General features: G+C 34.7%; 1 protein-coding gene across 18 annotated transcripts in view; it reads right to left on the bottom strand.

Annotated features, from left to right (window-relative positions):
• The window catches only part of WDR7 (WD repeat domain 7), a 439,870-nt gene that overhangs the window by 40,967 nt on the left and 371,218 nt on the right, over positions 1-27,685 (bottom strand). For 16 of the 18 annotated variants that reach the window (XM_058277785.2, XM_071208567.1, XM_071208570.1 and 13 more), the window contains one exon: positions 24,510-24,609. In XM_058277785.2, the coding sequence (XP_058133768.1) occupies positions 24,510-24,609 (100 nt within the window). Of the gene's footprint in view, positions 1-20,088; positions 21,225-24,509; positions 24,610-27,685 lie in introns of those variants that run through there. The other 2 variants (XM_071208574.1, XM_071208575.1) reach the window with 2 other exon arrangements.

The following is a 27,685-nucleotide window of genomic DNA, read 5'->3' as shown; positions in this document are numbered from 1 at the left end:
CCAGTGGTTTAAGAAATGTTTACTTTCTACTTAAAGACAGACAGGATTTTACATTTTCCTGTTTGTTCATTTAGAGGACACTTATATAAGGACTGGGCTTTGATAAATATTTTAACTTATAATTTCCTGGTGTCAAGGATCTTGTCAAAGCAGAGAGCCTGGTTTCTCAATGGGCTAATGCAAATGATTTATCCCCTTTAGGGAAACAGAATCCATGGCAAGCATCAGACACTATGTCTAATGGGGACAACATAAAGAATGGGTAAGGAAAGTAGCAAAATCAAAGCAGACAAAACAATAAAACAATAAAAATTACATAAACTAAGTGATGAAGACTAGAAGTACCAATAGCATGTTCAAGATTTCAGTAGTATTCTAGAGCTTTCTGAAGTAGGATACTGCACCTACAAGAATAAGGGTAAACTTGGGTACTATAAATCTTATTAAGAAAAAAATATTTTCTTTCTATAAGACAAATAAAACAGTCAAGTATTGTAAGTTATTTAGCAAATAGACACTAAAAAGTCCCAGCGTTTTAGATTGATAGACATTCTTCCTAAAAAAAAAAAAAAAAAAAGCATTTCACTCTGCCAAGAAAGTTATTACTTTAATTTTATAATTGGATTAATAGTTTCAACATGCATCAAATATCTTACTACTTGACAGAAACTTCTGAAAAACTGAATATGAATTAGAGACAAAACAGAAATTTTATTAAGGAAAATTTTAAATCTAACAACTTTTCAGTTTTCATTTGAACATTAAAAGAAAAAAGACCATAAAATGGACAAATTACTTGGAAAATATTCTTTTAAGCCACAAAGTCATTCATTTCCAAATAATTTTGCAAGAAGAGCTTGAGAAAGATGAACTTTCAAGGATTTTCGTTTTCTCTTAGGACTGTGCTAGCCAATATATGAGCCGATAGTCACACATAGCTATTTACATTGAAACTAATTAAAATAAAATAAATTAGTTCCCCACTCCCATGAGTGACAACCATATTGGACAGCACAGATACAGAACATTTTTATCATCACAGAAAGTTCTACTGAATGACATTACTTGAGACGCCAATGCTTAAGTTTACATTGAAACACTCGAAAGTTAGCCAGGGTATTGTTACTCTTTCCTGAAAGGTATAGCATCTAAAAATTAGTCTCTTTTTTCTTTAACAGTCAGGCCCAAATTACAGGAGATAATTCAAGTTTTCCTTTTAGATACCAAATTAGAGTCAATATAAAAAAAAACAAAAATTATTCTTCCTTGAAGTATTATTTCACAAATAATATGAGCCAAAAAAAAGATGGTTTCTCTCCCTCATGGGTCTATTTTTAATTGTGATAGTTGCAAGTGATAAGCTAAATGGGATCTCCCAAATAAAAAATCCAATGACTATTTCCTACAGAACTTCCAAAACTTTAATAACTTCATTTGAATGAAAGCATATTCTTGCTCCTTCTGAATTTAAAAGAATGTCTAATATTTTACCATTCAGTTGAGTAGGATTCTACTAACTGCCACAAAGTTAGGACATAAAAAATAGATTTGCCTTCTATAAGTCATTTCTTCTGAGGAAACTTTACCTTTAAAAAAAAGTAAATCTATTTTTTCTTAAAGATGTACTTGCAAGTTCCACTGATATTTAAACAATAAAATAAAAACATGGGTTCAAACTTGGGTTTATAAATCTGAGAACTGAACCAATACTTACAAAAAATTCGCTATTTGGATGGGTGAGAAGGTGGGCAAGGAAATGTCAATTTCACCTCAATTCCAGTGGCATGAGTATACAACAATGATATCAATGTGCGGCAACATGGCATGTTTATCATAAGATAATCGCACCCCTAGAGGTTTCAGAGCACTCATCTGAACCTCATGCCTCAGAACACACTTGGGGTGTCATTATCTCACGATAACCATACTCCCTGTCAAGTCTTATTGCTTAATTAGGGGTTACAAAGGTGATAAGACTAAAAGAAATCGGATGAGCAGTTCCTAAGATGAATGATACCTTAATCAACTTAAACTTGCTGGCTGAAAGAAACATGATAAACAAACACATTCAGGTAGTTACATATTATTTTCAGAGAAAGTTTTTAATAATAAATGAAGAGAAACCCAGTCTACATTCTCAGATTATATGAATTACATTTGCCAGGAGACATGTAGTTTACGATCAATAATTTAAATTGTATTTTCATGTACAGTATGTAAAATGTTCAAGAAATTAACAATACTATTAAATTTAACTTTGACCTAAAATACCCAGCTTATACATGACAGCAATTCATCATAATCCAAACATAGGATTTGGGCATTAAATCTGCAAGGAATCAATAATATCCATGCCATTCAAGATTTTAACAAACTAACCTGAAACCAAAACGAAAAATAATGTGTTAGTCCCTTTTATTTTTTCGTTATACCTTAAAACCATTAAATATGAAAAAAAAATTTCAATACTGAATGCTCTAGAAAGCCATGTCTGAATATTTAACTTTAGTTCTTTTGTTCTATTTTTATCAACAACTACCATATTTGTGGACAGAATATAGTTCCAGGTACCGTGCACTTGGAGCTGCTTTCCAATTCACTGTGAAACATCAATTATCTTTATCAAATAACAGTATCTCATCTCAGTCTATTATCAAGATGGAGTCTTATTTTAGCTGGACTGCAGCCCTACCTGTATATCAGGGCTGGCCGCAGTGGCAGAGCGTGAGTGAAAGGCTGTGAAATAATCAATAATCATCATCAAATTGTGGTCGAAAGGTTGTGAGGATGGAAGTTTTTGATGAAACCTCAACCTTTTTTTTTTGTGCAGATGATAAGGCTTAACCTTTGCAATACCTGATAACTACAACTTGGTTAGAGGAAGTCTTTATGTACACTTTAAAGTGGTTCTGAATGTCCAAAGACATTGAAATACTCAGGCTTAAGTGGAACACAAACCTCATGCTATCAAAACCATCAGGTAGGAGAGCTCAAAACAACTGTGAACACATTTACTGTAAACTTGATTCTCTACTCAGATGTAGAAGATTAAAAAACCTCACCTACTTTAGGTGTTAAATCCATATACGTGAAGGTCAGCCCTGAAAGAACAATGTTTGCATAACGATGGGTAAAATGTATCCTGTTATTTTTCCCAGAAGTTATTGAACTATTGCCTAAGATGAGTACCTGGATTTGAAAAAGCCTCTGTTTGAGAGTTTGAGACAGAATTTATTGCTTCTATTCTCACTACTTATGTCCTAAAACTATGTGAGTTGTAGCATCTGGAATGATAGGAGATTTAGTTTTTCCATTTAAAAGAACAACGCTAATTTGGAGGGATGAAAAGTGGGATGGATGCCTTTCCTCTGATTTTCCTGTCATCAGGTTCTACTTACACTACTTGTACATAAACCAAAAACAAATTTGCTGAGAAACAACTATACTTAAATTAGAGGCAACTTTGTTGCTTGAGGTTTTTGGCTTGTGCAATCTATCATACAGAGGCAGTTTAGTAAGGCTATGTACCACCCCCCACCCCAGAAGCAATACTTGCTAAAAGCTTTAATTTTAAAATACTTATTTTGTGACAGGCTGATACAAAAAAGTGTACATTTAGAAAATGTTATATTCCTCAAACATAAAATCTACTTACAAAAATTTAGTAAGACAAAATGATAAAAAATCAGTGACCCAACACAAAGGAACTGTGATTGCAAAGTGTTATTAAAATTGCTGGTAGACTGATAAGACAGTTTATTGATCTTTTTTCCTGTCTTTTTGTTTTAAATGGCAAAGTTCGTTAATATAAACGGTTAGACTTTAAACATTTTAGAGTGGTGAGCTACTATCATTTGAACATATCATTATTGTAAGTTATAGCAGACATCTTTGACACAGACACTAAATTATGGAATTCAAGAATTTGAAAATCTACTACTAAACAGAAATTAGCTTTATTATAATTCCCAAAGTCTGAATTTACTGAAAATAGGTTTGTGAAAGAAATTTTGGTTATGATCAATGAAAGCACGGTGAATGAAATATTTTAGTAAAATCAAATGATTAACATTGTGCTCAGATTAATGAAAACACTCTAACAAAAAACCCTCAAAAATACAATATTAAACTAACCTATAACTTTTGCTTTTGACCTAACAATTTCTATAAAAGTGTCCACATACTTCAGGTAAGAATAGAGTAATTGCTCTCTTATGAGCTATATTGTCTTTTCTACAGTAATAGTAGTACAGTAGGTTAAAATATTTAAAGTACCTGTAAGAAACATGTACATTTTATTCTGTTTGTACCAAGAGAATCAAAGCCTTGTTTCTGAGGCTCTCTGAGCTCTTTCTGAAATGCTTTATCACCAATCAGAATTTAGGGTACACAGGAATTAATAGTGAAAATTGTGGATATGGAAATAAATGGGAAATATGAAAAATTAAAATACTCCAGTATTGATAAAATGTATGAGGCCTTCAGTGTAAAACTAAAAGATATATGTTCAAACAAACATACGTTCTACTAATTATAGCTTAAATAGAAAAAAAAATCTTTCAAGGTAACTACGAAGAAAGGTTTCACATGATTTTGTATAACCAAATGTACTATCAGAAGTTAAAATGTATTATGGAGGACATTTTGACAATAGCAAATTAGAAACATGCTAATCAAATACAGTCAGTAATTTTAAAAAAATGGTTTTTCACTATAGTAATAAATCATACAGTAATCTTTGTGACACGTTTAAAGATTTAGTTTGGAAAATGAATGTTGTAACAACATGTCAAGCCTGATGCTAGTGCAGAATATTCTTTTCCTTAGCCCAATATTTAAAAATTAATTCTATACAAACAATGCAAAATTCATGAGGACAATAAAGGCAAAGCTAGCATTGTCTTTTTTTCCCCTAATAGATATATTATTTTCAGAATTAGCATTGGCACTGAAGACAATAAACATATAATAGTGTGGGTGGAATCTTGCTATGGAGGTAAGCATTAAAACTACACAAGACAGAATCCTAAAATTGCTACAACACTTTTACCTACATACAATAAATGTTCTCCAGAAAAATTGTGATGTTCTAAGGCTGAATCAGTTGGCTCCCAGAGCTGAGTAGCAATAAGATAGTATGTTTTATTATGAGTGTCATGGAGACGGTGTGAAAAATCAAGAGCCACAGGCAGTCAGCGGCAATGGGTCAATAATGCTCCCAGAGACACTGTGTAGATAATCAACAACAAGGCCCGAGGTTCTCTCTGCACTGCACACAGCTGAAGGGCAAATCAATACAGCCAGGGGAAGGACACTGCCCTGCTCCACTTCCCACAATACACTCTGGCTACTCTAGGAGAAACACCCCCCACCCAACGAAAATAGAGCAAACTTGCTGTGCAACTAACAATCAACCGACCTTTTAATGTAATCACAAATGAACTCTTCAAATAGGCTTCCAAAAAATCCAAACAGAGGTCAGTATAAAGTCTCCCTGAAAATGAAACCAGAGTAAGGAAGAAAAAGTGCTACATAAATATGGACCTGGACAGAATCACTTAAATATAAAAAGTACAAGAATTATCTTATGAAATACTTAGGTCTATATTCTTAAAAATAAAGGATAATCAAAAATTTTGTAGTTCAAAAAATTCTGTTTTGAGAGGTTTTACTTCCTTCACTTTAATGTGTAATATTGATAAAGCTCAAGCAGACCATGTTCATGCTTCTCATTAGACAAGTAAATGTAAAGTAAAACCACACTGAATTTAGGAAGTTGTAAATTATGTGAATAACTTTAATTGTGTCCCCCAAAAAGCACATAATACTGCAATGGATTCTACTGGTGCAGAGGGCAACATTTTGTCGGCAGCATTTGTATCTGGCACTCTGATAAATATATGATGCTAATATTTCACATTTTTCTGGTAAAAATTTATGGGTAGGAATATGTTGATTTATTATTTCTGAAGAAAAAGGTGATTCATCACATCCATCATTCTGTTAATCATTAGGTGTTATTTCTAAGTTACTATGTAAAGCCATCTTTCTTGATACATGAAGAAAATGTACAGGAAGAAAAAAGAGAAAATATTTTAAGGTTTATTTCTTATTTTCACAAATAAAGTTTCTTTTGTTTTCAAACAGGTAAAATAACATCTTCAAGCATTAAAATATGCCCTAGCTCATGCTATAAATACTATGAATTTATATTTGGAACCTCCGAAAGAATGTTACAGGAAAAATTGCAATATGCCCTATTGTTTCAATATAAAAAGCATTTAAAAAGCAAAAACTACAATTGTGCAATTGCACAATTGTGTAAAATGTAAAATGGCATGTGAACGAAGTTAGGGAACAAAGCACTGATCCCTTGATTGATTTTAATCACATTTTAAATGAGTGATTTTTATTTGCTCTGTCTAGTGATAAGAATACCTTGTTTCTTTTTTCTTTCATTTACTGACATTTATAGGTATTGAGGAAAATGGTACTATAACCTTTAGTAAGTTGTTACTGTAAGAATACTCCCAAATTATAATTATGGAAACATGCTTTTCAGCTATAAAGAATATAAATTAACAACAATAACAATTCCTTTGTGGAGGCTACTGTGGCTTTACTATTCTGAGCCAGACAAGAAGTTTACTCTGTATATGTGTGTTTAATTACTGGAATCACACTGATATCTATAAAGTAAACTTAGATGTTAGCTAGCAGAGAAGCTGAGTATAAACTGTACACTTTGTAGTCTACATTTCTGATTGGTAGGTTGGTATAACAGAGTTAAAAGCAGGTTTGCAGGTTTCCATTTTTGAAAAGTTATATTATCTAGTCACCATGACAACAAAATTGTTGTACTATAGCAAGCCTAAGAAAAATAACTGCCCTTAAAATAGGAAAGTCAGCTTCTTAAAGGAGTTTTAAGCTTGATTTTACTTTGTTCGAAGACTAATCTTATTAGAGCAATTAGTGAAAAATAGGAACAGCTTCATTATCAAATAAGATGGTTCAGATTTTGATGCCATTGATGACGGGAAGTCTGAAAAGAAAGCAATAATATCAGTAGTCGTTAAAAAGCCGTTTTCCTGTGGGATCTCTTGTTGTCCTTTCACATCTACCTATTATTAGAGAATTTGTGTTGACCTATTTAATTTTAGACCTTCCACCTCTTTGTCAAATCTGGTTGAGATCAGCTTGCCTAAGACCTGCTGTTGTCCTGCAACTGAGGAGTGTGTGACACGACAGCTGGTGGATTTGCATATTTTCCTCTTATTGGCTGAGGTAACTATCTAGGCAGTCAAAGACACATAAATTTTAGATGCTTCCTCATTTTGAAAACCGGGAAAATGTCTATATGCTTAGAGAGCAGCTATCAAACCTCAGACACTATACATTAGGATGATGCTTCCCCCCCCCCCTCCCCACAATATGAACAGAAAATAAAGGCTAATTTAGAATGTACTCCTATGGACATAATGCTAGCAGATTAAAAAACCCTCAATTCTAATTATGTTTACAGGCTTTGGTGTTTGGTGGGATTTTTTAAAGTCCCATAACCACATGATCAATCCAGATGATTTAAAATCAATGCCAAAGCCAGACAAAGCCTGTTGTAAACAGCTCTCCATTTGCTTTATGGAAAAGGTGAAAAATCAGAATGAAGTTCTTCCTTCAGTGAGATGCCTAAACCGTATGAAAGGACTTAGTGCCCATGAGGTCACTGGCATTTCCTTGGTGGAAATTCAGAAATGCAAACAACCTACTCTCTCTTGTCCAGAGAAAATTAAGAGAAAGCCTCTAAAAATTGCTCCTCAATACCGCTTACTTACTAAAAAGAAAATAATGCCTTTGCCAAGAAGTAAATAATGCTCCCTTGTTGGCAAAAAAAAAAAAAAAAAAAAAAGGCCATGTCCCTTAATCCTATAAACTCAAAGACAACTGAATATTTTTCTTAAGAATATTCAGGAACTGAGTGCTTTTGAAACCCACCAAATTTTAAAGTAACACATGTCTTTGAAACCCCTGGGCAAATGACCCTTATTAAAATGTCAGTTATGGACTTTTACCACAAACTTAGGGTACTGCTGTTTGTCTTAGTCTACAATGTCAACGGTCTGTCTCTATTGCCTCTTCATTATCTCTTCATCTTGGATTCTTTGGACTGATATTAAAATGGTTCAGAACAAAAAATCAGTATATAGACAACATGCAGCAGTATTTTTTTCATGGCAAATCCAAAACTCATATCTTTCGTAAACCCTTTCCTACTGCTGAGAGTTTTGTTTTGGGAAACTGTGGGTCAGGTGTTCTCCTTTGGAGGTCAGATACTCTCTAGCACATGAAAAAAATATACACTACCTCTTAAAGAACAAAACGCTCTTGATGCCACAGTCCCTTCTGGTCACCTCTCCTCTCACTTTTCCAGCCAAGCTTATTGAAAGAGTAGTTTATGCAAGCCTACTAACAACATGACTGAGAGGAAGAGGATAGCTCAGCAATCCCTCACAGTCTCGTCTGTGAAATGGAGTACCTGGGAAGGAAACTGAACCTCCTCCACGTCTCATCATGACTTAAACTAGAAAAGAGCTTTCTGGTAGAGTCTAATCTGAATCCCTACATTTGCTTTGGAGCATCTGTAATTATCTTTGTGCGTAGAGGAGACCTTAGAATGTCTTGTTGCCTCTGCAGAAAAAAAGAGTCTGGCTGTGGGTCAGGGAAGTGCCTCTTGATGCCCTACAGCAAAATCTTCGGTGCATAATTTCTTTTTGCATTTTATTAAGGATATATTAACCAACTAAATGTTTAGTGTTTGCCTCATATATGAAAGTGGCTCATATCCTGGAATTTCACTGGATTCACAACTTAGAAAAGCAGGGCAGCTAAAAGTATTTTTCCAGTTACATTAGTTGAGGAAGAAAAACTGTTTCCTCATAATCATTAAATAGAAATATTAATATATTATTTCAACATGAGTAGCACTCAGCGTAGTAGCTAGTACATAAGAAATACTTGATATTTGTTAAATTAATAAATTATTTGACTGGATGCTTCAGCAATAGAAAAGAGCCTACAAAACAGTGAGAGATATCCAGGGCTAGAGAAATCTTGAATTGCATTATATCTGAGTAGTTGGAGAAAAACTTCCAATTAGAGACAAAGCTACAAGGGGTTAACAAGATATTGGTGACTTCTATAAGCACATTTTCTGTTAGTGATTTTATCTGATAGAGGTTCCCTCCTGTTGTAATTTGAACTGAAAAGGTATCAAAAAAGGGATTGTAGAGAGAAAGTGAGGCTATGTATACTCAACAGGAGCTGCTTAAAGCTCTGGCTGGGTGGGGTGGCATAAGGTAACAGGAAAATCCTCAAATGTAATATGAAAACTTAGGGATTCTGGCCCAAAATGAGCTCAGGACAGTCAGAGAAATTTCTGGATAGATAGGAGTAACCAAAAACTCATTAGCTACAATTTTATGATTTTATGTAAAATTTCAAAGCAAATATGGAGGTATGTAAACTATGATTAAAAAAAAATATATAAATACTTATACCCACAAATGACGTAACATTTAATAGCTGCATTAGGTTGGGGAAGATTTATGATGGGTGATTTGTCTTTTTTCCCCCCACCGAACCTTCTTTTAATGTTATTGCTACATTGCCTTTTCAATGGTAATACCAAAAAAAAAAGAAATTCACTTCTTCCTTTGGCTCCATTTCAGTCTCTCAATGATTCTAGACTGAATACAAGTTGTTTCTCCTTATTTTTAACCAATTTGATTTTACAGACCCTGCATAACTTAAATATGTTTTAGTATTTGTTCCTCACAGTCTGTTATTTTATTCAGTAAGCTGGGAGCGTCTCTACTCCAGTGTGCTTTACAATTACCTAGGGGCACTCTATAAAAATGTAGCTACCTGGGTCCCTTGGAGATTCTGATGAAGAACGCCTAAGTAGGAGGAATCCAGTTTGAAAGTTCTCTCAAGATCTGATAGGCTGCCAGGTTTGGAAAGAAAAGAAATAAATGACAATCCCAGTGAATTTATATAAAAGGTACTCCTAGATAGGTGGAGGCACCTATGCAGAACTAAACACATTGAACACACATAAAGGAGATAATGGCCTTGTTTTACAATTAATGATTGTTTTCAAAACCTCTTTCATGTGCTTCTAAAAGGTACCTCACTTATCTGGACCTCAAGTTCCTTCTTTTGCCAAAAATAAGTTTGTTGGACTAAATTATTTTCTTTAGCCTAAAAAATGAATTTGTGTATGTTATACAGTAGCACTCAATAAACATCTATTGAATGAATGAATGCCTATCTCATAAAAACCATGTACAGTGTATTTGTTTTCTCTTAACAGCTTTTTAAAAAAGTCTTATAATTAGTAAACTTAGTGGCTAAGACTAAGTTTTCTGACCATTCAGTACTGCCTTTGATTTTAGCATTTTTGCTGAAATTTGGTGATTAGAATGTGTTGGTGAAGGGCTGTCCACATACTTGTTTTTGGTATTCACAGCACTATCAATAAATGACAAACTACTGTATATGTATAATGGCATGTAAGTTGTTACCTCTGTCTATCGTAGAGGCAGAAACTCCAGAGGCTTGATATATATGTCTACAAGTAATAAATTTGTGTGTTATAGCTGTGCCCTTGTAGATTTATAACCGTGAGTTTTAATTCATCTCTGACCATGCATTTACATAAATTATAGCAACAAAGTAACAGTGCCATATACTGGGGCCAATGTAGTTCTCCCAGAGAAATTCTAGGCTTGGGGAACCAGATTTCTTACTACTACCAAGGGTCACTCTTAGTACACATGAAAAAGAAGCATTTAATTGAGAGTAATTATAGTATTTAATAGATTTTTTTTGCTTGTCATTGTTTTGAAAATTACGTTTTTCAATATTTTTCTCCACATTAAAGAATATTCTAGATTAAGATGAAATTCATGGAGCAGTGGGATTGCTTATTTAAACATTCAAAAGAATGAATGCAAATTATTCAACATCTTCCAATGAGGCTGTTTAACTGCTGACTTGGCAGCAAGAGCACAGATGACGGAGCAGAGAAAAGACATGTAAGGTAATCCAGGCCAGGCGCTCTCTTCTCACTCTTTTCAGCGAGAAGTGATAGGCCTGGGGCTTCCACTGGGGAAAGGGCTGGGATCACAGCCAGATCGTCTGAGGCTTGTCCTGTACTCTTCCACCCCATGAGACTTGAGAACACGGTTTCTATATGAACAAAGGGGAAAGCTGGTACTTTAATATAACTTTACAATAGTACATTTAATTTAAAAATGCTTCCCATTGGTAAGAGTTTTGTTCTGGACTAATTCAAAAGTTCTCTTTCAAACTAAGAGACTCAAAATTGAACTGTTTAAAGGTGACTGTTAACTCTACTACCACCATTTAGTGAGCACTTAAAATTTATTGAGCACTTAAAACAATCATGACACTTAATGTTTTACATACATCAGCTCATTTAATAGAGGAAGAGGGCCTAAAATTACCCTCATTTTATAGATAAGGAAACTGATTGATAGAGGACTAGTTAACTTGCTCAAGGTCTCAAAGATTAAAAGTGGAAGAGGAGTTGCCCAAACCCCAATCTATTCTAAAGACCCGGTATTCAATCCTATTTGCCTGTTTATTATATTAACACTCCAGGGGAGATGTTACCAAGTTCCCTTGGGAAGGCAAATGTTGGTTGGCTTTCCAAGGCCAACCCCACGTGCTCAGGGAAGGTGATGGAATCTTTGTGCTGTTTCAGAGGCAAAAAATTAGTCAGTCGTGATAATTCCATTCTTTTTTGCCAGAGACAGTTTTAAAAATGACTGTGTGATGCAATTTCAGTCAATGAGTCTTAACACAGGATTTCTCTGCAGGTGTATTTGCTTTTAAAACTTCTTTTGGTCGCTGAATGGGCTGCTAGTTCTGTGGCAGCCACCTTAAGAAAAACAGGCTAAGGAGGTAGACTGAAATGCTGACTATAGCAGAACAGGGAGATGGCAAGATTGGAGTCTGTGCTGGAATGCTTGCTCCAACAGCTAGCCTTGGGTTTTGTTTTGTTTTTTAATGTGAGATAAATTCTTTAATTTATAAGCTCTTTTGTGGCTTCTACTACTTTGCAGGTGAAATATTTGAATTATTAAACCTTTCCATCAATTCCACAATTTTTTTATTTTTAAAATCCCTCCCATGCCTAAAGTAATTCTTTCCTTGAACATGCTCCTATTACCTACCAGTTTATGACCTATTCTTTTTGTCATTGTTCTCAGAAAATGCCTTTGAATCTAAGAAGTACAATTTTTACTTCTTCATTATAGTATCGATTTATATTCTTTAGTGTATACATTTAAAATTCTGTATTTTAAGACTTACAGTCTACTATCTACTTGCTGTATTTCATGATTTTTACTCCTTTTTCCACCTCCCTTTCCCCTCTGTCACCGATGTCAGTAGTGTCCTGATTATCTGTTGTCTGGATTGTTACCAGAGCTTACCAGCTGTTATCCATGCCTTAAATGTTAAAACTTTCTTCAATTCATGCCCACATTTTCTACTGTGCTGAGGCGACCTTGCAAAACTGAATATCGGATAATTTTGCTCTATTGCTTAAAACTTTTCAGTGGTTCCTTTGGGTTACATTCATTATTAGGCATCGATTTATATACTCTAAAAACATTTTTAAATCAGTTTGAACATTTTTTAAAATGTTAAGACTCAGAATTTTAGCGTCTCTTGAAATATAAGAAGATCAGGCAATACCACGCACTACCTGATAAGATCTGAGAAGTAGCTTTACATAGACTACGTACTCTCTAGATTGCCACAGTCCCCACCCCTCCCAATTCTATCCACGTTGCCAAAGCAGAAGAATATCAAGTTATTTTATTAAAGGGTTACACTGCTGTTTCACAGAGTCAAAAAGAAAAATATTTCTTGAATAGCACTAACGAAAGTGGAAAAGTGAAAGACAGACCAAGAGGGTCTATCTTGCTTTATTAATTTATGTGCCCTGCTTGGTCTCCTTAGGCATTTCAACTTGTCACTGCTGACTTCAGACATTAAGGCATTCTATCCCACGAAGGCTTACCATGATCTTCCCCCTCCTAATTGTTAGACTAAATCTCTCTCCACCTCTGTCTCATTTCTACAGTCCTTGGCAAACTTTGCTATAGGCATACCAAAACCCTTACAGTTCCTGGAATGCACCATAAGCAAAATATTATCTTTGTGCTTTGTTGATGTCTCATCCTCTCCCTGAAATGTTTTCTTCACCCATGTGTGCCTATGGAATACTTCTTTAAGATTCAGTTCAAATATCACCTGCTTTGTGAATCTTTTCCTGTTCTCATTCCCTGCCTCCACAGGACTCACCATTTCCTCCTGTGACCTACCACATTGTACTGTAGCACTAAAACACTTCATTGCACTTCTTTCTTTCATCTTTGTCATTCCTACTAGACTATAAGTACCTTGCCCACCAAAATAGTCACTTCTGCATTTCATAGTGCCAGGTAAATACTTCTAGGTAGCATATATGGAAGGTATTAAATTAGAAGCTCTCTTAAATGACCTCCACTTAACTGACTCTTGGGATTAACCAGTACTCTCTAGTACAAAATATCTTGATTGATGCCCAGCAGATGATGAATACCAGTGGTTAGTAGGCTACTCTCTGGTAAGCCCACTTACTACTTTTCTCATTGTTTGAGCTCTATGACTTGGGAGTTAACCAAAGCTACTTATGCTAGTTGTGCTTTTCAATATAAATATGGAGTTGAATGAAATATCACATAAGCTTATAAAATAAGAGTGGGAAGAGAAAAAAAGCTGCTGCTTCTTAAAAAAATCAGTTGACTGCTTTAGAAAGGTATACACACACACATGAAATTAGGTATGAGAGACAACTGGAAAACTAGCAAAAAGCAGAAAAGGCTAGATTTATAATCTGAGATGGCTTTATAAGTATCTTTAATTTCTCAATCTACTTAAAGAAACAGACACCAGTGTGGTTTGGCAAGTAAATGATCTGGAACTATAATCAACAGAATGCTATTGAAAGAAAGGACCTTGGTCCCATATCAAGAGAGACAGGAGATACAATTACACTTGTAGGACTTAAATTAAAATGAAGTGCTATATCATTTTCTATGATTCCACACTTGACCAACATTTTTGATGAACTGAGCATTTTCTGGTGTTGACTGTGCTAGATTCAAGTGTGGATGCCCTCCTCCCCGGCTAGATGCAAGTTCTACCAGGAGCTCTATTTGAGATAGGAGCTATCAAGTCTTGACAGTAAGCGCCTTCAAATCACCATCAATATCTATTTGGAATCTACAATGAACTAGAGACTCATGTTCTTATTAAACAGGTCTATTATTGTCTACTATATACCAGGTCTTATTCTAAATACTTACACATTGAGAGTGGGTATAATGAATACAAAGCAGTGAATCTAGGATGTATTTAGTGGGCTGTGACTCTCCTACCTAATATTTTCTAATTTTGTAGACTACATATAGGTAGACTCGCTCTCTCTCTCACTCCCCTTTGTCTTGCTCCTTTGTCCTCTCCCTCTCTCACTCTTTCTGTCTATATATATATATTTATGTATTGCTAAGACTTTATACTTACATTTTTTAGTATTCTGAGTGGGAGAAGAATGGCTAGGAGGGAGATGAAAGGCACTGAGAAACATAGATGAAATGATGTGAATTTTGGGAATCAAAATTAATTTTAGTTTGCCTAATGCTTTTGCAAGGATGTTGAAATACTTGTAATAACTGTTAGGTTTTTAAAGAGCAGAACTCTCTGCCTCATGTATTTCCAGTTAAAGACATTACTAGTATTTAATTTTCTTTCTTGGTATAAAAACCTTTAATACTGCCATTCAAAGCATAATACAGATGCAAGAAATACTCTGAGTGAGGGGTAAGTAAATACCATCAGAAAAATGTTCTCTACACAGTCAATTAAAAAAATTCTTTTAACATTTTTAAACTTTTAAACTAAATGATGGTCTAATTTCAAGCATTGTTCCAGATATCTGTTACTCTTCCTAGAGATACTTCTCTAAACAGCATTTCATTTTTAAAATGGGAAGCTTGTAAGGTAATTCTTCAACACTATACCAGGAAGCCACTGTCTTTCCCAACCATTCATCTTATTATCACCGCTGATGCCATATTTCTGGTTGTTGTTCTAGAATGTCATTGGAAGGACCTGCCATAAAACCAGCTGCAGCAAAAAGCAGAAAGTAAATACCTAAAATGTCACTGTCTGACTAAGTACTGTACTGCAATTTTTGCAATCACCAGATAAGTGCCCTTGATGTATAAGCGTTATAGACTTCTGCTCAGTGAAAACTGTGCCCGAAGCCTCAAAACTCTGCCTTAAAGAAACATCAATCTTACTGTCCACAGGATCCCTAAGGTCCATTGCTCCCCTTAACTGGAAGTTAAATCTTTGTTATTTTTAGAGAGAACATATTGTTTTCCAAACTTCTATTAATACAAGTATGTTTGCTGACATTTCATTTTAGTCTTGAGTATTAGCTTTCTTTTGATATGTAGTAGCTATAGAGTACTTGCCAGAAATAAATGTATCATAGAAAATTACACTACTTTATTTTCATAAAAATGCTTTAAATTCCATACTGAAAACATTTTTATATCTTGCCAAGCCTCCTTTTTTTCCCTTAACAATATTATTTTAGTTAAGAGAAAATGTCAGTATTCAGTTATTCCTTTAAAACTTTGCTGACATTATATAACATTACTTATAGAATCTATGCTACTGATTTAGCATGTAATAATTCAAAAGTAAGAGGCACATCTATTTATCTACTGGAATAACTTTTTCTTTCTTTTTTTTTTTTTTTTAAAGATTTATTTATTTATTTAACTCCCCCCCCTCCCCTGGTTGTCTGTTCTTGGTGTCTATTTGCTGCGTCTTGTTGCTTTGTCCGCTTCTGTTGTCGTCAGCGGCACGGGAAGTGTGGGCGGCGCCATTCCTCGGCAGGCTGCTCTTTCTTTTCGCGCTGGGCGGCTCTCCTTACGGGTGCACTCCTTGCGCATGGGGCTCCCCCACACAGGGGACACCCTTGCGTGGCACGGCACTCCTTGCGCGCATCAGCGCTGCGCATGGCCAGCTCCACACCGGTCAAGGAGGCCCGGGGTTTGAACCGCGGACCTCCCATATGGTAGACGGATGCCCTAACCACTGGGCCAAAGTCCGTTTCCCTGGAATAACTTTTTCACTAAAGATTTGTCCAATTCCTAGTATAACGCTAATTTGAAAAAGTAATGTGAACCATTTATGTAATGGAAAGCATTTCTGTAGTTTTCAATAAAAGAGGTAGGTGTTGAATATTGGACATTTTTTCATGCAGTATATAGTATGCTGAAAAGGGCTTCATGCTTAGAATGAGATGACTGAGGTTCAAGTCTCATATGTAATATGTACCAGCTGTGTGATCCTGCACAAATTCCATCTCATCTGTATTGTGGGCATCATAATAGTAATACTACACAAGGCTATGGCAAGAATTAAACTATAAAATAGCACATAAATGTGGAGTACCACTTTACTGTACCTCCCAGTAGAGTACATCTACAGTATAGTTAAGTGTGCAATATGTGTTGGTTTGTGAGGCCTGGTCATGATGGCTGTAAATTCTGGGTTTCTTATTACAGCCAGGTCTTTCCTACCTCAGTTCTCTGGAAAGGATGAATGGAAGTAGAAGATATTAAGATGGGGTATCTATTATGTCCTGAAAGAATCTTCAGGAAGAAATTTTAAAAATCAGGCTGACCTATACATGGGTTTACATAGTAGCTCTTAGGGCTGCCCTACAGGATGGCAAATTGGGTCATAAGCCCTACCCCATTTAGCTGCTCCGATTTACTATAACCAAGTGTGTGGGTAGAATGATAAAGCTCTATTAACTGATAAAAAGAACAGATTCATATTCTTACCTACCATAAGACTATAAATCCCAACCAGCCCTTTTTCGGAGCAGACACTTCCCTCATAATCTCCTTAGATTATAATGTGGCTTATCCTTTTAAAGTCTTTCATGATGTTCATTTTATTATGATTATAACCAGTTTATAATGTTGAGAGAGGGACTGCAGAATTACCTCTGATATCTGTCTGGGCTAAATTATTCTGTCTGAAAACTAACAGAGCAGATTAAACTCCAAAAATTAGTACTTCCACTGTTTTTGCAACTTTCAATGATTGATGCCTTTTTTACCAAAACAATGAGAACATTATTCCACATCCAATAGGGATTGCCTTTATCATCACACAACTGGTCATAATTGGCATTACTCTATCTTTCACCCCACCTATTGTTATATGCCTTTAGAGTGCTAAATTTATGAGAAAAGATCCAGGTAACATTTTCCACTGCTTTATTTCAGATTACAAAGTCGAAATACCATTTAAGATCTTAATTCTCTTTTCAGGAAAAATCAAGAAAAATGTAGCTATTCTTTAGTGTGTATGGAAGTTTTGTTTTCCTTTACAAAAAGAATCAGTAACAAGGCTTCATAAATATTAAGGAATATAAAAATGGTGAAAATGTGCAAAGTAAGCATTTTGAGCTGAAAATATATAATTGAGGAAAGCAAAATAGCTTAAGAAATTGTCAAATTGTTTTGACAAAGAATGAAACAATGGTAATATGAGTTCATATTGTGTAAACTACCAATTGGCAACATTTTCTTTACATACCTTTCTCTCAAACAATTCACTTAGATCTGCATATAAAATTTTGAGATTCTAATATGAATCAGAAATTAGAAATATCCCATCTGCAAACAAACAAAAAGGGTAAAAAAAGTTGGAAAACCAAACCAGAGGTATATTCAATTTCTACCATCTATAAAATTCTGTGAAATGGGATAACAGTCTTAAAAGCCCCAAACCAGGAGATCAAAACAGAACAACCCCACCTCTTTTTGGGTAATACTGATATGCAGCCAGTTTGTTTTCAAAAGATTCACCTATAGCTTATATACAAAACCTATATATATATAAATTGCTATATATCTAAATGCATATACTAAAACCACTCAAACCAGTGAACCAGTCAAATAAACCACTCCCCCTTCTTCATGATCTTAGTTTTCACCTTTATGCTATGCTTAGCTCTTTGACGGGGGAGTGAGGTCAGGCTGCCCCGATGTGGGGACCCCTGTGCACACCCTGCACCTCTGTCCTCCCGTGCTCACACCTGTTAGGAATTGTAGCTTCCCTGTTCAATTCTTGCAATCATAATATTCTCTATTTTAGCATAATTTGTCTTTATGTGTGGACAACTTAATTTCTCAGGTCTTGTTACGGATTTCTTCTTTTTTAACAAATCAATTTGTAGAGTTTATTCAAAAAGTGAAAAAATTGTCTAAATAGTCATTCAAAAGAAAACCTAATGTTTAGAAAGCAAACTTGGTGAGAAATTTTTCTTAAAGTTACAAGTCCTATTTTTTAGGGTCAAGGTCCTTTTTATTCTACTCTCTAAATACTTTTGTGATCTGCCTGTCTTACCAATTCCACCTCTCCAGACTGTTTCATGCCCTCACAGTCACAGTCTTTTTGCCAGTTTCCCTAATTTCATCCCAGCAACCACCATCTCTCTGCTCCCAGTCTAATCGAATTAAAACAACATCCTGGGTGTTTCCTTTGTTATAAAGTCAAAACTCCTCTCTCCATTTGGTTCTTGCCTGCTTCTACCAGCTCAGGTCTCACATTCCTTTTTCACACCCTTGCTTCAGTTATATTCAAGTATTGCAGATCCTCTCTCTCAAGGCTTTCTTGCTCCTCTAGGCTTTGAATATATTGTCACTTCTGCCAGGAGTAAGCTCCTTGCCCTTCCTGTCTTTGCCCAACTCCTAATTGCTTAAGGCTCAGTTCGGCTGTCATCCAAACTCTAAGGGGCCCTTCCTGACCAATTTGCCCTTGACTCCTAGCCTCATCTGGGCTAGGGGCTTCTTCTGTGGTCTCCTGCAAATGCTCCTGATTTCCTTCCCTGAAAGGATGATCCCACAAATCCAACTCTGGGGTTGTGGGGACTGTAAGTTCCTTGAGGTAGGAAGGGTTCATAATTATTTTTTGATTTCTTGCATATAATATGGATTCTGATGCAGAAGAGAGTCACGCATTTTAAGTAAATATAATGGATAATAAACCAGGAAGACATGAATGAAGAGTCTGTTATCTAAGATGACAAATACAGGAGGCAAAAATAGGCCAACTGTGCATCACTTCTTAATGAGAATAAATGCTGTTAAAGTCATTGTGCTTTTCACAAGAATATTAGGGACAGAGTGGAGTGGAAGAACTAGTGTTCACATACAGTTTGTAGGGAAATAAACAGTTTTATGACCTCTGGCAATCAAATGCACAAATATTTTGACCTGGCACTTCTATTTCCAGGAATTTACCCTTAAAAAATTGGACAAGCATAAAAAGTTAAGAGAAATAAGGATATTCAATGTAGCCTTGTTTGTACTGGTGAAAATTTCTTTTTTGGGGGGGGGGGTGCTTAAATGTTTATTGAAAGAGGCTGGTTAATGAATTTTCCTATATCCATATATTGGAATATTATATAGTCATTCAAATAAATTTAAAAAGCCTTTCAAATTTAGTTATGTCCAAAATCTAAGTTTTGACCTTCACTCCCACACCCACGCTGTTTTCCCCCAAGTCATTAATGGCACCATAATTTATCTAGTTGCTCATGTCCCTCTGAATTATCCTCTTTCTCGCACCGCTGCTCCTTACTCACGTGTACCCCTACCACTTCCCCTCTACATCTGAATGATCAGCTAGGCCTGCTGGCTCTACTTCCAAAACACAACCGATATCTGTATAGTTTTCTCCATCTCCACTTCAATGACCAAAGTCTAAGCTCAGCAGCCAGTGACCTTTTAAACGGAAAAAGTATCAAAGCAATCCTCCTAGAGAGAGAAAAGAACCCATGCATAAAGATGTTTATTACAGTCCTGTTCGTAGGAACACAGTGATAGACTTAATCTAAGTGCTTCACAAGTAGAAAAATAGTTGAATTAAATTATTTTATGTTCTATAAAGAATAGATAAGATCACTTTTTGACCTGGAAATATATTTAACATACTGTTAAGGTTTCAAAAAAGTTACAGAGTAAACTGAATAGTATAACTCCAATTGTGTGAAATAAAGAAACAAGATGTTAAAAAAGCAAAACAAACAATAAGGAAAAAAACCAACAATCTGAACAAGTCATTCTCCTACTTAATATTTTCTAATGGTGTTTCATCATACTAGGATAAAATCTGAGATTCAACCCTGGCCTTCATGATTCGATTCCCCCTGCCTTCCTCTACAACTCCATCTCATATCATCTTCCACTTGCTCACAAAATCCCTACTGCCCTTGCCTTCTCTGTCACCCCAAGTCTAAACTGTTCCCATTTTAGTCTTCATACTCACTGCTCTTTTCCCTTATGATGCTCTTCTTCTAGACGGTCACAGAGTCTCAGATTAAATGCTACCACTGCAGAGTAGTTACCCTGAGCACTCATTCACCCCACTGTAGAAACATACTATTACCTGCTAGTTTCTTGGTTAGTTTATTATCTGCCCCCTCATTAGAAAATAAGCTCCATTAGAGTAGGATCTGAGTGTTTTACTTATAGCTGTATCCCCACACTGCGAATAACACAACAGGTAATAGTGGGTGTCCAATACATACCTGCTACTATTCAATGAGGTATATGGACTCACAGAATAGAGGTCCATGATAAATGGCTAAGTAAGTAAAAATAAAAACAGGTTGCTGGGAAGTATTGTACTACTGGGGAGAGGGATATTTGTATATTACAGAAACAAGTCTCAGAGTACTTAAAACAAGGAAATAAACATTTAACTCTAAGGGAGAGGTTATAGTAGAGTTGAACTTTCTACTTTAAATGTTTTATTACTTAAGGTTACTTTTTTAATCAGCATAAATTACATATACATTTCAAAGAAGCAATTAATATATTTAATTTTGGAATAAAAGGCATGTTGACTTCTTCCATGCTGAGTTGCTATACAGCTTCTTTTCATGTAAAGGCCCATTATTCCAGCATTCTACCTGGACCTCTCACAGGGGTAATGCAAGGTATCAGTGTATCATTATTGCCACTAGATCCAGAAAAAGTTGTTACAGGAAACTTCATGTTAACCAAAAAAAAAAAAAAAAAAAAGGAGAAAAAAGAGAAAAAGAAATTGAATTGGGCATTGGCCACAGCCTGCCAGATTCAGAGATGAAACAGAATGAAAAAATTTTAGTTCCATTTCAAACCTAACAGAAATTGGATAACAAACCTTAAGATTCTAACTACAGTTTCCCTTTGATATAAAAGCATCCACCAGTGTAGCACAAAACGGCACAGGGACTTATATAAAATTTAAGTTTATAAAAAAACTAGACTGAATAACAATAGAGATAGTAATGAAGGGATAAACAATAAATGTAACATGCAAATGAGAGAGAGAATGAGATCATTCTAAACTATTTCTGTTGAAATCAAGAGAAACTGCAATGAAATTTATGTCACCTTACAAATGAGGAACTGGAAATAACAACAATAACAATAATAATAATGACAACTGAATTACTAACCTAATCTTTTGCTGAAGAAACAGATATAGGAAATTATACAGTAATAAAGTTCTTGAAAAAAACTTAGTGGTGGGAAATTAATATAAGATTTTAGATACAGGCAAACAGATGGGCCAAAACCTGACAGATATGCTGGTAGTTAACAATATGACTTGAGAATAAGTGTGGTTGTGTTTCAGTAAAACTTTATTTACTAAGCAGTGGCAAGCCAGATGTGGGCCACAGTTTGCCAACTCCTGGTAAGCAAAATCCATGTTCCAGACAGATGTGCCATATTTATCCTGTGGTTTTGCATAATCTCCTATTCTAGCTTGGGAAGACTTGGTCTAAAGAAAACTGATTAAAAAAAAAAGATAGAAGCCAGTGCCAAAAAATAAGGGAAAAGGACTTACTTTTAAATTCTATCCTTTATTCTATCCTTTATCAATCAATCAATCTAATGCAATGACAGGACCTCTATAACCCTCTCTTCACTGCCTCAGTCATGTGCCCCCTGCTTGCACGGTGTCCCTATGGATCTTCCCCTCTTTGGATGCCTCCCAGCCTTTGGCATCCTGTACAGGCCAATGCAGATTTTCCCATGAGATGTGGCTGGCCCCATTTACATGGTTATGTCTTTTCTTTCCTCCTAATTGGGACCATATCACTAAAAAGTCAAGTGAATTTACTTATTATCCTTTCTATGCTTGTGTCACAGTTCTGTGTCTTTGCTCATGCTAGGAAAATTGTCTCTTTAATTGATTCCAGCAGATTCTTCAAGAAATGCTTTACTGCATCCCTAATTCACCTTCTAAAACATCATTTCTGAACATGCCAACTAGTGTATTCTTCATTAGTTGTTGAATCACTGATTTCAAATAATATACACTAATATAAAAGAATTAAGAGAATCCATTAAGAGTTCATTGTCACCGGATATAATTGGTAGCTGGCAAAAGCAGTTTAAGATTGATTTTGGAGATTTAGCTTTGTTTTCATGTTCTGAATGATGAGAGGAAAGGGTAACCTTCATTTTCATATAGAATTGGAAGGTAATGGTTATTTAACCATATAACACTAGCAATGATTTTGTGGTATCAAAATCAAGACGCTGCAGTAGAATAAAAAGCATAGGAATTCTAAAATGCCTAAATGTACCAAATGATCAATACAAAATAAAATGGGATATGAATGACATTACAAGTTCATATGAAGAAAGAATGCCTTTGACTAATAAGTATATCTCAAGTAATTAATTGAAAAGAATAAGGTATTCAAAATATGTTTCTTGCATGTTATCAAGATGTTTCACTGAGGCCACTTTGGGAGAAAAATGTAAAGGAATGCATACTTACTTTCACACATTTCAGTACTTTCTCATCATTTTTAATTGCTGCCCTCTTCTCTCTACTGAGTCACCTTACCATGTTCAGAAATACCTTACTATTCTCTCTGCAGGTGACAATTATGTCTTGTCTGATAGCAGAGCCCTATGATTTCCTCACTTCATTTTTTAAAGAAACTTGTTCTATTTTTTTAACCTAGTAGATATTTATGATTTATTTCTCCCAATATTACTACTAGTAGTAATATACTCCAATTTTTAAAAACTGTAACAAAAGAGATTCTGAAAATTCTATCTGAAGAATATATCTCTCTTATTGGACAATGTTATAAATATGTAATAAGTTTTTAGAGAAGTACGTAAAGTGACTTCATTGCTAAGAGCTCAGAGTGAAGGAATATGATTACCAGAAGGGAGATGTGTCTTAAAAAAAGTACCCATTCAAACAAAATCCAATAGTTAAATAAATATGGCAAGTGGCACAAACTCTATGCTCTCCCAGGAAATGTCCAATGCACCTTCACAAATTAGCGACTGAGAAGGTCTATAATAAATAAACTTGTATGATCGCCAATTCTTTTATCCCCAACCCCCAATAACCCGTAACAATTACTTAGAACTATTTCATGGGAGCTTTTGGAGAATTAATTGTTTATCAAATTTAAGAGACAGTTTAAAATTTTAGCCAAATCTTTATGAATTCATTCATATTCTTTTTGTAAGTTCTTAATAATAGGGTTGAACATACCAGCATTAATCAGTGCTACAATGAAACATAAGGACTTGGGAAAATTTATCAGTGAACATTATACATCTGCCAGGATCCCACTGGATCCTACTGGTTTTACCATTAACTAGCAGTGTGACAATGGGTTGAAGAGATTTAAAGTCTCTGAGCTTCAATTCCACTATATTTAAAATGGGGATAAGACTGGTCCTATCTACCCACTGTATATTCTGAGAATCAAGTGAGAGAGTTATATAAGACCTTTTCATAAACAATAAAATGTCATAAAAACAATACACAATTATTTCAAATAGAGCAATAGTTTCTAAGTACTAATGTAAAGATTCTTCTTTTTATGAACTCAGACTAGATCACTATCTTATATCTGATAAATATCTCATTTTAATCGTCAGAAAATTAAATTTTGTTCTTTTATTATACCATAATAATGCATTACCAAACTTTTTTCAGAAAACACATGACGAAAATTTAAAAATCAGAAAACTTTAAAATAAAAGATAAGATTTACTGCAATGTAGTTAGCAAGCAGTCACACCTTCCTCGGGGCTCTATTATTAACCCATCTGTGGCAGCCCTTCAGTCCCAGTGAATAAAGACAGTAGAGCTCTATATTCTTTGAGTCCTTCATTAAACTATTGATCCCTTTAGCATTATCCATAATGTTCCAGCAGCTCAGCATGTCAACTGGTGAAGTGCTAGTCTCTCTCTCCTTTCAATAACTTCCACACTTTATGGAGAGGAAGTCACAATGATTTATTTACCTGACATTTTCCAGTCCGGATGTCGTACAGGGCCACTGAACCATGACGAGCTCCAACCGCTATTCTGTGATTCCGCTCATAATAGCTGACCATGTAGAACCTGAATTGAACATTTTAGCAAACAAAACAAAACAAAAACAGGTGGGATGATCTGCACATGGAAGAGGACAGCAACACATTTCAAAGATTAAAGACAGCTCAGATATATTTTTAAATAATTCCATAATAAATTTATTAAGAGATTCCAAAGATATTTCATTTTAATAATTCCTAGAACCTACTGAAAGAAAAATGATGGAGAACACCACCTAGGCTTACTGGTAATTATTTTCAATAGAAAACAACGTCAAACATTCTTAAATTTTTGAAACAAGAAATAAGGACCAAATACAAAAAGATTAAATATGAAAATCCAGTTTTACTACATTGACCATCGTACAAATATTTCCATTTGAACAGAAAAGGAAAAGTTAAAAAGGTTTACATATTCAATCTAATTATCTTTTCATGGTTTATTATAGTATTAAGGAACGAAATATACTTTTTAGCAGAACAATCATAAAAAAGATTCATCAATTTTATGCCTATATCAGTAATCTAGAATGAAATTAGAAAGTTATCCACCAGAAAAAAGTCATCCTTCAACTTTCCTAGATTTTCAACATTTACCAGTTTGTCTAAATGATACCCATAACTATATTCAATATGAATAAGCATGCCTTAATTTGCATCAAGGATTTAGGGATAATGCCTATGAAATTTTTAAGGGGTTGATTTTTTAAATTTCTTTTTTCTAGATTTGTTTTCATGACTGGATTATTTGTTTTTTAAAATTTTTATTAAAAAGATTTTTTTACCACTCCCTGGAAATCTCTAATCTGTTCTCTATCTCTGCAAATTTACTTTTTCTAGTTATCTCTTACAAGTGATATCATAAGAGTTTTGTTCTTAATGTGTTTGCTTATTTCACTGAGCATAGTGTTTTCAAGGTTCTTCCATACTGCAGTGTGTCTTATAAATTCACTTTTCCTTATGGTCAAATAATATTCCACTGTGTGGATATGCCATGTTTTGTTTATCCACTCATTTGTGGATGGACATTTGAGTTGTTTCCAGCTTTTAGCTATTGTGAATAATACTGCTACAAACTGCAAGAATCTGTTTGCAACCCTGTTTTCACTGTCTTAGAGTATATACCTCGAGGTGGTATTGCTAGGCCAAACAGTAATTCTATAGTTTACTTTTTGAAGAACTGCTACCTTGCTTTCTATAGCAATTATACCATTTTTACACCCCCCTCAACAATGCACTAGAGTTCCAACTTCTTGGCATTCTGGCACTTTTATTTTTTGATTTTTAAAAAAATAAAAGCCATCCTTGTGGATTAAGTGTTATTTTGTGGTTTTAATTTGCATTTCCCGAATGGCTTACGATGTGGAGCATCTTTACATGTGTTCACTGGCCATTTGTATATCTTCTTTGGAGAAATGAGTCTTCAAGTCCATTTTTAAACTTTATTGTTTGCCTTTTTGTTTTTGCATTGTAAAGGTTCATTATATATTCTGGATACTAAACTCTTACCAAATACATGATTTATAACTATTTTCTCCTATTCTGTAGGTTGTCTTTTCACTTCCTTGATAATGTCCTTCATGGCACAAAAGTATTAAATTTTGATGAAATCTAACTTATCTACTAATTCTTTTAGTGTCATATCTCAAGAATCCATGTCCAAATCTCAGATCATAAAGATCTGCCCTATCTTGTAAGAGTTTTATAATTTTAGACTTATATTTAGGTTCTTGATCCATTTTGAGTTAATTTTTGTATAAGGGGTGATGTAGGGTTGTCTTCATTCTTCTGCATGTGGATATCCAGTTCTTCCAACATTATTTGTTGAAGATACTATTTTTTCCCCAAGGATTCCATATCCTCTTCAAAAATCAATTGGCCACAAATGCGTGAATCTATTTCTGGACTTTCAGTTCTGTTCCACTAATCTATTTAAGTATTTGATTTCTGATCTATGCCTTATCATACTGATTCCATGTGCACATGGCTAAGGTCTAGGAATGCAAATAAATAACTATTTGAAGTACAAATAAAGTATATTATATATCTCTAAAGAGTTTTAAATATACCTTTCCATCATCGAAGTGCTCTTGTCTCAGTGTGAACTGTCTACCTAAATATCTATGAGGGTTTTGCATCTAGAATAAAGTACATTCCTTGCCTTTTCCCTGTGATCCCATACTACAAGCCAAAGTGATCTGCTACTGTTTTAAAAAGGGAGATGAGGGGAGGGTTGTGGGTAAGGCAGAAAGAAAAGAAATATCATTTCTCTAATGCTTTCTTGGGATAGACATAGAGTAGGGCATGGGACTGCTTTCCAAAATTCTGGTAAAAGGGTCTGAGAGAGACAAGATGTTTCAATGTTGGCATTTTGAAACCAGGAACGTTCTGAGAAAGTCATTTTGGCCTTAACAGACATTAAGGTTTCAAATTTTTTTGTTTACTTATACTAAACAATGAGAGCAAAAATACTTTCCTCCTATTTAAGCCTTATCTAACCACCAACTCCTTCCCCTTTAGGGAATTTAGTGCTTCATTTCCAATCACGTGGAAGACGCTACTTTGGAATGTCCTGCTAGGTTTTGCTGTGCTCAGGCATGTGTTGTACTCTGTGTGCTGACTGAGCGAAGGAAGGGTACAGAAGATGCCTGAAACATATGAAGCTTTCCCCATTTGTAGTTTCTCAAAGCTCTTCCAGTCCAAAGCATCACATTTCTCTACCTCAGTAGAGAAGATGGGAACTAGCATTCTAAATCCAGTGTTATTATACTTGAAAATAAACATGATTTAGAAGAGTTTAAAAACATTTAATATTTTGTTATTCAATAATTATTGTGGTCTAAGTATTGAAAACCACTATATATCTATACACACACATATATACACATAATTTATATCCTACTATAGTAACATGGAATATAATATATAACAAATGTTTTAACAAATATTTATTCTGTGCAGAAGGTTAATGGCCATTGGAAAATTTCCTGAGGTACTTTTATTTATTATTAAACTTTATACTTAAGTAACAGCTGTATTGCCAAACTCCTTCTGCAAAACATGAATATAATGTTTGTTTGAGACAAAACAATGGTAAAATACAT

Source organism: Dasypus novemcinctus, chromosome 16 (assembly GCF_030445035.2).
Source record: "Dasypus novemcinctus isolate mDasNov1 chromosome 16, mDasNov1.1.hap2, whole genome shotgun sequence".
Taxonomy (NCBI): domain Eukaryota; kingdom Metazoa; phylum Chordata; class Mammalia; order Cingulata; family Dasypodidae; genus Dasypus; species Dasypus novemcinctus.
This window is presented reverse-complemented; position numbering and strand designations above follow the sequence as displayed.